This window comes from Telopea speciosissima, chromosome 11 (genome assembly GCF_018873765.1).
Source record: "Telopea speciosissima isolate NSW1024214 ecotype Mountain lineage chromosome 11, Tspe_v1, whole genome shotgun sequence".
Classification (NCBI taxonomy): domain Eukaryota; kingdom Viridiplantae; phylum Streptophyta; class Magnoliopsida; order Proteales; family Proteaceae; genus Telopea; species Telopea speciosissima.
Window position 1 is genome coordinate 23,591,609 of NC_057926.1, and position 11,968 is coordinate 23,603,576.

Genomic DNA, 11,968 nt, shown 5'->3' on the forward strand with positions numbered 1-11,968 from the left:
TTTATGCCTAAGGCGTTATGCCACCCCTGAGGCTTTATACCTAAGGCATTATGCCACCACTGAGGCTTTATGCCACCCAAGCGGTATGCCACCAAGGCCTTATGCCACCAAGGTCCATGGACCACCGAGATAAGACATCCCTATGGACTGCCAACTACATGGGGTCGCACAGATACGACAACTATCAAAGCCACAAGGATCAAATGCATGTCATATCAACATCACCAAAAGAAAAAGTCAAATACATATAATCCAAGGAAGACAAAAAGCAAGTATCACAATCCAAAAGTTATCATCCAAAATGTTCCCGTCCAAAAGTTCAACATCCAAAAAGAACATCTGTAAAGTCATGGGGCATCTGATGGAGTAGCAACCTCTGATCCAATAGGAGACATCATGTCAGCCTCAACCAGAGGAGCAGTACTCTCCTCTGGTGCGGCCATACCCTCCTCTGTTGTCGCAACACCATCCTCAAGGGGTACATGAGCCACTGCAGCGGTCTGCGGTAGTAGCATGGTGACCTCTGGGAACCTCAAGAAATCATAATCAGGGGTCCTCTCTAGAATGCGAACCGCCAAGTCCCTGATGCCTCCATCATATATCTCCTGGTTGTACTGATGAAAGTACGCAGTGATCTCAGTAGACTACCGATACGCCGCCACTGCCTGCTCCCCTGCCTCGAGCTCCTCCTCCAAGGCCCAGACTCTAGAAGAACTTTGAGCCATTGCAGCGGTAGCCACCTCGAGCTCCTCTGACACCCTCTGCTCACGTGCTACAGCCTCCTCACAGGCAGCCTTAAGCCCCTAGACCTCCCTCTCCACGTTCTACAGGGCACGCTTTATCTGAAGCTCGCGAAAAGCATGACCCTCCAGTCGAAGTACAGCTTTAGTGACACGGTGCTGGACCTACAATCAACAGGGCAGAAAATAAACATCCCAAGCATAAGAGAAGTAATGACATAAAGAGAGTGAGAAGAATAACTCACAGAAGCCATGTCCTGATAGAGACGCTGCGAGAGCGTGGCGTCACTGATCCCCCAGAGGGCTGAACGCTCTGCGGGAAGCCTACCCAGGTCCAACTACTCTCGATTCACACCACGAGTGGCCAAGGTTGCTCCCTCTAGAAGATTCCATGCCAACACCAAAGGAGAAGAGGTCGGCGGATTGGCGGTAGTGCCAGTAGGGGTAGAGGCCGCCCCCTTCCCCTTAGAAGGGGGTGGAGTAGCGGACCTAGGAGTGGAAGTAGGAGGAGACGTCCGTGGAAGAATAACACGTGGCCCAGTCCTCACCGAGCTGGGGAGATCAGAACGCCCCTTCCTCTTGGGCCCAGTGACCGCAGGAGAAGAAGAAGAAGCTAGGGGTACCACACTAGAAGAAACACCCCCAGCAGCCGCAACCTGAGCAATCTTCTTCTGTAGGTTAGAGCGGAAGAGGCTAAGATCTGGTCTGATGTCCACTGCACCACAACATCCATTCAGAGGCACAAGGCAGGTCAAAACAGGAATACATAGAAGGAAAGTACATAAGCAAATATCAAGGAAGTCAAGTATCTTACCAGGACTCAACTTCCAAAGACAAAGCCTCAAAATCCAACTGATGGACATCGAACGGGTCGCATCCCTGACATCGCTGGAGGGAGTCGCGCTCAAAGTCGCTCAACTTAAGTGGGCGGTTCGCCCTCCTGATATCAATAACCTCCCAGGTAGACCGTAAGGCATAGTGGGGGACCATGGCGAAGAAGAAGCGATCCCTCCAGTACTTCACTGAACTAGTAATCCCCACCAGAGAATCGAGCGCGGTGAGAGATCCCCTAGGGAGACGACGGGCGAAGTGGTAACATCCACCTTCCCCCTTCTTCAACACGTAGAAGTAAGAGAACAAGGGAACGGTGGCAGCACGCCCCATCCGGGCGAAGAACACATAGAAGCCCAATATGACCCGCCAAGAGTTGGGCAACACTTGCCCAGGGGTAAGACACCAATGCTCCAACACCAGCTCCACAAAGCGGGAGATAGGAAAACGAAGACCATGGACGAAGAAAATGCGGTACAGGCAGACCTCATCAGCTTGATGGGAGTAGGCACGGTCGTCAGGCTCGGGGACACGAAGCACGACCTCAGAGGGTCTATGGAACTCTCGACGAATAGACGCCAGGTCAGAAGAAGTCAAGATGCTAGCAATATGCGCCAATTTACTGCTATGGTCACCAACAGAAGTAGAAGCTCGAGGGGCCCTACGACCCCTATTAGGGCAGAACCGCCAGAAACCTCCTCCTCCCCATCGCTAGCAATAGGGGAGGCTAGAGGGGAAGTATCCGTGGGGAAAGATGACCCCAAAGAAGACTCCTCAACAGATCCAACCCTGACTGAGGTTGGATCAGAATCATCAGACGAAGACATGAAAATGCAATGAAGCGAACTGATCACTTACTCAAAGAGACGATCTCCCAAAATCAAGCAACTAGGAAGAAGAAGACCCGCCTGCAACCATCAATGCAGGGTCAATCAATCAAAAAAAAAAAAAAAGAATGTAGATGCTACATGAAAAAGCAAGAAAGGAAAAACAGTACTCACCAAGGACGTCAATCGAAGCCGGGTAGGCACGGATCGCGATCAGATCAGGGGCATGGACTGCCTACAGGTGCGGACCTGGGCGCGAATCACCTATAGGTGCAGATCGACCGAACAGATGGACTGCGGACCACCTACGAGCGTGGATTGACCAAGCAGACTGGCATAGACGCCCACGGGCGCGGACCGCCTATGGGAGCGGATTGACCAAGCAGACGGGCGCGGACCGCCTAAGGGCGCAGATCAACCAAGCAGACGGGCGCGGACGCCTACAGGGGTAGACCAGCCACTGGCGCGGTCTGCCCACTAGTGCAGATCACCTACTGGCGCAGAACGCCTACAGGCGCGGACCAAATGCACTAGGCACCGATCGCCAGCAGGCCAGGCGCGGATCACCTACGGGCGCTGACCGAATGCACTGGGCGTGGGTCGACAAGCACACCCCCGGGCACCGATCAGATCATGACCGTGGACCCCTCACAAGACGCACTGTGACCGTACACGAACTTAAAACCGCAATAGGCATAAACCGATCGAGCAAGGATGGACGCCACAAAGTGAACTATGGCACGCAAGTGCAAGCCACAAGTAGCACAAATGGGCTAAAGCCAAAGACACCAAGCCAAGCAAAGCACCAAGGACAAGGCAAGTGCCTAAGAGCTAAGTAAAATGCCCCTCCTTGTGACAAAAGATTAAACACTTGGGGGGCTTAATCATAGGACACAAAAGCCAAGGCTCAAGCAAAAAGTGAAAGAAGAAAAAGCAAGAGAAGAGAAAAAGTTAGATAGAGAGAGAGAAGATGAAAAGCAAAAAAGGAAAGTGAAGTGAAGACAAAGACATGTATATTTACAAAAAAGAGAGGAAAAAGACAAAAAAGGTGAGAATGAGGGGTTTTGAACCCCCAACCTCCACATCACCAAATAAATAGCATGAGCACCCTCTGCAAGGAAATTATTCGCAGGGCACCCCCCAGATGATACAAGAAGACAGGAGTACTCTCTTGAGCATGTTATTCCCAGAGAGTGGGGGGCAAGTGATAAACCTAAATTCACCTTGACCAATCAGGGAGCGCCACTTGTCCAAACCCAATAAGGGGGACCGGTTCAGGACAAGAACCCAAAAATGAAGAACCAAGTAAGGATTTGACCCAACCCAGCATGGACACCCTGGGCGCGGATCGTGGGTGCAGACCCAGACTCGGGCATGCCATCCCTGGCACACGCCATGCCATACATGTCATCTCCAAGCACAAGCTCCCTCGGATCGCCATCAACAAGACAACATCGCCAAGGACTCTAGGCCGCCGCCTATCGAGTCACATGGAGTGAATGGATTCATACACCATGAACTCCATCTACCACGTAGATGAGTCTATCCATCAAGATTACTAAGGCCACTCGGATACTACGTCCCACAGGAAGGCACCTTCCAAAGACACCACGTCTTTAAGGAAGGCAACTACCTAGTCTACCAAGGACACTACATCTCTCGGGAAGACAACCAATCAAGAACAAGCCCTGCTACCTAGGGACTCTATCACCTACGACAAACACTCTACATCAACTGGGACTCTCCACACCACCACACACTACTATAAAAGGCAAGGTACACAACCCCATCGGGGACATCTGGACTCATATTGAATACGACTATTCATCTGTTTGCTCAGAGAGATCTAACTTAGGCATCGGAGAGTCCTAGGCCGGAACCACACCGGTTCTCCTTTGTCACCCCAGGGTCTTTTGTAAGTTACAACACTTGAAGGACCGCTGAGCGATTTCTTGACACAACAGGGAGAAAGATGCAACAGGAACTTAAAACAATCTCATTAAACCCAATAAAACATTATTTACACTATTCAACCTAATTCAAAGAAATCCATACAATAACAGAATTAAAATATCCTATATGAACCAAATCTATTTACAACTGTATCTTTTGTGTGACTGTATTTCCTTAATTACTCAGGTGATACATTCCAATATGTCCTTACCTACTCAAAAAACAACTGCTAAACTAGTAAGCCAGTATTCTTGGTTTCATCCTTTCTTTCTTCTATAGAAATTCTGAGTTACATAGGTCGGACTTTTAAAGAAGAAGCTCAATGGATCTCTTCAAGCTTGATGATCTACCTGCTCTGTGATATCCTCTTCTTCAACTGCACATCTTATGGCTTTACTAATTAATTTACTTGAAAAGAATAAGGTTAGAGAACTCCACCACCTAAACACAGTTCATAACATGTTTATGACCTTCAAACATAGAATTAAGGAGCCAAAGCTCCATCAACTGCTCAATCACCATCACCAAGCCACAGAAGATGGTCCTAATTTCACAGATATGGATAACCGATGTGGGTTTTCAAGCCATGGGAGTAGCACAAAAATATCCATTTATCTTTTGGAAACTGACAACATTGTTTGCGAGATAATCCAAGTTCACAAGAAGCTGGTGGTATCTATTTTTGCATTGGTCAAAGAACTACTAGGGGCTTTCATATTGAAAGACCTGTTTAACAATACCTCTCAACTGTTGCTTCCAGTGCTATCAAACTGTTTTCCTTCTTTAATGGACAAACCAATAAAGTAATGAGTAATGAGAGCTCAATTGATTACTTGTTTTAAAAAATTCATAGCCAAATTTGGAGATGGTTATGGCAAGACATACATGCATAATAAGAATCAACTCTATGGTCCACAATTACAATACAATACTATAGCACTAACAAATACACCCACACAGAAACAGTCACAATCATACAATTAAGCTTTCTCCACCTTTTCTTGCCCCTTCACAGCCTGTTAAGCTCAAATTATATTTCTTTCCTTCTGAAAATTAGACAATTTATTGTTGTTCCAGTGAGAAAAGTATGGCTTTTCTTTTTATGCCAATTACTTGCTGTGTTTATTTCTAAATTCTCCAAATCTGTCACCATCCCCTATTTTAGATAAAGCTTTAATGGCTGGAATGTTCCATGTGAACTGATGAGGGGTAAACTTATATTGCTTGCAGCTCTAGGCTGTTTGGGGGTTGGCTCAAGTTGGATAGGAACTGTAAAAGAAAGGAACATGCTACTTGAGCAAGTATAAACTATAGACTTCCAATTTCTTTTCACATACCTCAATCATATCCTTTAGTTCTTATTGGGCATTATCATTCTTCTACTTTCCGGTGTTGAAATTTTTCATAGTTTTGAAATCATTTACTACAGAATCTAGTGCATACATATGTTATTACTCAAATGGATCCAATACCTAATCTACTGATTCCATCGCTGAACTAACTAACACAAACAAACAAATGACATCTTCACAAGAACATAGTCATTCATAAACCAAAACTAGGGATTTAACAATTTATTCAAATCAATGCATCACCAATAAGAATAAGAAGGAAAGGAATTCACTAAATAGCAACATTGCAAACCGCCAAAACAGATGCGATCGGGACTTGGGGGAAACAAAAACTAGGGCTTCATCTTCAATAACTTACCGTCAATCACTTACCGCCAAATGATGTGCGATCGGGATTTGAGGGAAACCAAAATAGGGGCTAAGTATAAAGCAAGGAGAAACACTTCCAACCCGGAGCCGAAAATATGTCTTTCCCGACCAAAACCACAGACTTCGTTCGTCGATGCCCTAAACAAAGGCTAAGTATAAAGCAAGGAGAAACACTTCCAAACCGGAAGCAGTATCACCGGTAAAGGGATATAGATCTAACCTTCGAAGAAAGATCTTCGAAAATTTGTCTTTCCCGATCAAAACCAGAAGGATAGCCGAAAATGTCTTTACCGATCAATACCAGACACTCCCTCCTTGATGCCAAAACAACTTAATTTTTTTCTATTTTTTTTTTCATTATGTTTTTTATCCACTAAAGGGCATCCTAAGTAATTTCCCCTCCATTTTGTCATTATCTTACTATCCAGTAAAGGGTGCAGAAGTAATTTCTCATTTTTTTCATTCTTTTACTATCGATAAAAGGGGCAGAATTGACCGGTAAAGGATAAAGGGTTAGGCGGTTTACCCTTCATTTATTGAACGATTTAGATTGACGTTTAAAGTTCAACGGGTGAGATTAAAAATGTTGCATTTATCGTTGCGCTTAACCTACTTTATTTTTTAAATACAGGCTCGCAACCTTTATCTGTTTATTTTTTTTATTTTTAAGGTGCAAGCTACCTTTGCATATTCGATGTATCCACGTCAGTTTTTTTTTTCTTTTTGGGTGAATCTTCACATTCTCTCTTTAATAGGAAAATATTTAAAATTAAGAAAAAGGAGTGCAATTTGCCGGCTGGCACAGGCCTCAATTAGAGCAGTTTGAGCGATTCTTGGGCACCACAAAATCTAATTCTACGATCACCTATTAGAATGTTGATTTCTGTTCTCGTATTTGAATGGTCGATTGGTATCTTCAGGTCAGTGAAACTTTTAACAGATTCCAATTATGCGTTAGAAACAACTTAAGAGAAGAAAAGTGTACACACACAGAATCAATATCAATACCCTTGAACAAAGACTGACTTGAGGCCCAAGTCAAGTCTTTTCCTTTCCTTTTTTTTTTTTAATCTCGCCGATGCAACTGATTTACCAAAAGTACCCCGATATATCACATAGAAACTTTTTTCACAGGGGTATTTTCGCCAAAAAAAAAGGCTCCAGAATTACCATGATCTTTTACGTGAGTCCCAGTGGGTCCCATAGATAAATTTATAGTCGAAAATATCGACGACTACTAAGCAAGAACCCCCTCTGACAAATATCTATGTGCCACGTGTCAATCATAAAACTTCAAAGCCGCGTTACCGAAATATCACGTGCGGCGCACCGGAGACGCAATCCTCAAGCTATATAAACTAGGGGTGTCAATGGGTCGGGTTGGGCCGGGCCTGCCTAAACCCTGACCCTGACCCTAGAGGCCTTAACCTAAACGACCCGACTACACACGGCAGGCCAAGAAACCCTCAACTCACGCCGACCGCCAGGGTCGGGTTGGCCCGATTGACCCGATTGACCTCGCCCCGACTTTAATCTTCTACTAAAGCATAAAAATTCTTCAATCAAATGAAATATTCTAGCAAATGAATCAAAAGACAGAAAAATAAAACGCTAATTAAACCGATAACTATCAAATTCACACAACAGTTTCATCTAAACAAAAAACAAACAAATCCACACAACAAAAACTCATAAAATTGCTCACCGTGAAACCGAATGAAGAATAAGGAGAAGATGAAGATGGAGACGATTGGGATTAGTGGCGGCCACCTCAAACACTCCACTTGTTGGGTACTCATGGGCTCCAAATGCATACTCCATACCATGTACTGCGAGTCTGCAAACCAGACCGAAATCAACACTCCATTCATGTTCACTAAGAAAGTCATTCCCATCCAATTCCCTTACCCCAAACCAGATAACCTCTTCAATTTTCACCGAAAATCACCCCATCCATTTGACTTAAAAAAAAAAAAAAACCACTTTTCGATTCCAACGAAAATGCCCACCACCCCTTTTTTCCTCTCGAAACTTTGATTAACCCCTTCTAGGGTTCGAGCGATGAAAAGGAACACAAATAAAAAAGAGAAATAGCAAAGAGAAGAGAGCGAGAGACAGAACCAAGAGAGAGATATGGAAGAAGAAGAACAATCGCACATACCTGGTTGGTCCAAACTCGCCTTGCAATTCTGCTCGTCAGCCTTCTCCAAACTCCAAAGTCCAAACAAAAACGATTGAGGCTAATCCAAAGTCTTCAAGAGTGACATTGCAGTCCGCAGGAAAAGAGATGGGGTTTCTTCGAAAGGGAAAGAGGAGAGATGGGGATGAATTAAAATAATTGCTTTTAGGGTTTTCAGTTTTGACGCTTTTGAGTGTTTTTTATTATATATAATATAATTAAATATTGTATATATAAAAGTATATATCTATATATATATTATATATATGCTTATAAAACAATACAGGGTCGGGTAGGGCCGGGCCGGGCTCAACCCGAGGCCTAAACCCGATCCCGACCTGACCCTGTCAGGGTCAAGTTATTTCTAAACCCTAACCCGCCCTTCGGGCTGAAAAATCAGGGTCGGGTTAGGGCCGGGCTCAGGGCGGGTTCGGGCGGGTTCGGGCCGAGCGGGCTTTTTTGACACCCTATTATAAACGCTCGTCAGTACCTTAAACAATTGTAGTCTTCAAAACAAAAATTCCAAAGAGCTCGCCTGAGACGTCTCCAATATCTTTGTTGTTACCGTTTCCTTCTGATCGGTTTATATTTTGGGCTCTTTGTTGCTCTGAGATGTCGAGGGGTTCGAGGATGGCCGGTCAGCTGGTTAAGCAGTTTGGACCACGGCTCTTTTCCACTCCAACCATTGGCGAACCGGCTACTGAAATTCTGACCGGGACTTCTACTTTCTTTCGCACAACAACAACTGTAGTGCCAGTTAGAACCAGCGTGGTCTGGATCAGGTTCCCAGCAGTTGGTGTACGGCATGGAAGTACATTGGCCTTAAACAAAGAAGGGGAAGAAAAAGAAGTGAAAACCTCTTCTGCCGGAGGTGAATCGGAGGAGAAAGCGATCACTAGCTACTGGGGCATAGCTCCTTCTAAGATTACTAAGGAGGATGGCACGGATTGGAAGTGGACCTGCTTCAGGGTATGTTAAGTTCTCTGTTTCTCAAATTTTATTTTTTTTTTGCGGTCCGTCCTTCCTTCTTTCCAAGGAAAATGGAGATGGCCAGATGGGTATGTTATTTCAGTTATTTTATTTAATTATGAAAATTGATTATTTTTTTATTGGTTCTAAAGCCATGGGAGACGTACAAAGCGAATGTTTCGATTGATCTGAACAAGCACCACGCCCCAACTACGTTCTTGGATAACTTAGCTTACTGGACTGTCAGGGTTCTCCGATACCCAACTGATCTCTTTTTCCAGGTATGGTGGGTCGCCCTTTACGTTTGTTTTCTTTACTCTTATACATAAATTTACATAGATCACAAGGTTGGACACAGAAAGATAAGATGAGAATGGATCAAGCCATTCTTGTACGTCAGATGCCGCACTGCTGGAATGTAAAAGAGTGATTGGATTCCGTTTATGCGGCATCTGACCTACCGAGAGCAAATGAAAGTTATTTATAAATCTATTAGATTTTTTAATAAACAAATAAATGGCTTGTGATACCTAGGGTTTCGTCTAATTTTCAATTTCCATTTATTTTCATCGAGTTTGATCGTATATGCTCTGTCCCAACTACGGATTTAGGAGTCTCTTGATACCTAGCCATACAGGATCGATGGTACAAAAATTACAATTTGGATCAAGGTTCAAAATCCAGGTATTGGACTTGGGATTGGTCATGGCCGAAACCTTTTTGGATTGGTCCAAATCGGTCAGGATTGGTCAAATAACCCCAAAAATCGTTTTTTATGGATTCGGTCATGTATCGGCTAGAGTTAGTGGGTGTTGTGATCTCGGGATCGGATCTGTCAAAATTGATTAGTATCGGTCAAGATAATATAATAAACTAAAAAAAATTTAAAAGCTTTGAAAAAATAAAAATATATTTAGCTGGATCGGTCAAGGATTGGATTGGATTGGCCGATCCAAACGAGTTGGGCGATCCAATCAACGATCCAGCCAAATCTTGTTGTATCGGTCAAATCTCGAGATCGGCCTCGACTGATACCGATCCAATGCAGTCAATATCAATCGATCCGATTCGATACTTCAAACCATGATTTGGATCCTCTACTGCCTGTGCTGTCCAGAGTCCAAACATAACAAGATACGCAATGACTACTTTACCCCTGTCCCAGCGCCTTGCCAGAATAGGGATACGGCAATCATTTTGTGTCTTGCTGTGTTTGTGCAGTACTGCGGTTGGGCAGCTCGACAATAGAGGATCCGGGAGGGAAAAATAAATAGAAATCAAAATCGTTGGAGACAAAATTGTCGGATCCAGTCCAATATGATCGATTCATTTCAATCAATATTGATAGGTATCGATGCTGACTGATACCGGTGTCACACCGTGAACTCTTTTGTGCCAAAATCCCAACTCCCAACCTCTCATATTTGTGTTACGTGTTATTTGCGGTTGTGTCCACAGTCCACATATTCCTAAATAGTGGGAGAATGAAAGTTTCATCTTACCGGTCAACAGAAAAAAAATCAAAAGATATCTCTTGTCGTTTTCTTGAGAGACAATTCACATGCTTGAGTGCACGATGTATAATTTTTCACGGTTTCCTTGCGTACTAGTTAGGTAATAACGACTTGATGCTTCACTCGGATGAGTTTCATTCCGATTTCCGAGTCAAATATAGATCTAAACTTGAGCTTTCTCTGAATACAGACACGATACGGTTGCCGCGCTATGATGCTTGAAACAGTGGCAGCTGTGCCAGGCATGGTTGGAGGAATGCTTTTGCACTGTAAGTCTCTTAGGCGATTCGAACACAGCGGAGGATGGATCAGAGCACTTTTAGAAGAAGCAGAGAACGAGCGAATGCATCTCTTGACATTCATGGAGGTTTCTCAGCCAAGGTGGTACGAACGAGCTCTTGTATTCACAGTTCAAGGAGTGTTCTTCAATGCTTACTTCTTAGGTTACATGATCTCGCCTAAGTTCGCTCACCGAGTCGTAGGATATTTGGAAGAAGAAGCGATTCACTCGTACACCGAGTTCTTGAAGGAACTTGACAAAGGTAATATTGAGAATGTACCAGCACCTGCTATCGCCATCGATTACTGGCAGATGCCACCTGACTCCACACTCCGTGATGTCGTGTTGGTCGTGAGGGCCGATGAGGCGCATCATCGTGACGTTAACCATTTTGCATCGGTAAGGATCTTGTACACACGTGGCATGCATCTATCTGAATGGTTATGCTTAGGTATATTTGAGATTCAAAGTGACTAACAAATGATTTGTTTTGATTGGTTTGGTTAATTACAGGACATACACTATCAAGGACATGAGCTGAAGCATGCCCCTGCTCCACTTGGCTATCACTAAAGTCTTGCAATGGAGGGATTACAGAAAAAAAAAATAAATTTTACAAGCAAAAGTTTTCTTTGTAAATTATTTATTTAGGGAGATCTTGAAGAATAGTACTCTCTTCCAACAAACTATGACTCTGATACGAGGTTTTTAATTTTATTTTTATCTATAACTACTTCTTGTAATTTATATTAATCAATAAATATTGTTGCTTATTACTTCATCACTACTATCCTTTACTTAATTTTACTTTTTGGTTTCCAAATGTCCTTTTGATTAATGTAAGGACATTGGATCTCTAAAGGCTTTTAGTTTTAGGAAAATTGGGAATGGTCTGGACACCTACTTTTGGATGGATCCGTGGATCCCATCCATCCCTGGGTTTACTATCCAGGG

General features: G+C 43.8%; 1 protein-coding gene across 1 annotated transcript; it reads left to right on the top strand.

Moving 5' to 3' along the window:
• Positions 1–8,863: 8,863 nt before the first annotated feature.
• LOC122646658 (ubiquinol oxidase 2, mitochondrial-like) lies at positions 8,864–11,624 on the top strand. The gene is made up of 4 exons (XM_043840247.1): positions 8,864–9,220; positions 9,373–9,501; positions 10,925–11,413; positions 11,528–11,624. The coding sequence occupies exons 1-4, from the start codon at positions 8,864–8,866 to the stop codon at positions 11,585–11,587; spliced, it is 1,035 nt and encodes a 344-aa protein (XP_043696182.1). The 3' UTR covers positions 11,588–11,624.
• Positions 11,625–11,968: the final 344 nt, after the last annotated feature.

What these genes read in the sequence shown, in the direction of transcription:
- LOC122646658 (XM_043840247.1), top strand. Translation starts at nt 8,864, where the DNA reads ATGTCGAGGGGTTCGAGGATGGCCGGTCAGCTGGTTAAGCAGTTTGGA. An exon ending in CAACTGATCTCTTTTTCCAG is followed by an intron (nt 9,502 to 10,924) that starts GTATGGTGGGTC and finishes CTCTGAATACAG; the next exon opens with ACACGATACGGTTGCCGCGC. An exon ending in ACGTTAACCATTTTGCATCG is followed by an intron (nt 11,414 to 11,527) that starts GTAAGGATCTTG and finishes GGTTAATTACAG; the next exon opens with GACATACACTATCAAGGACA.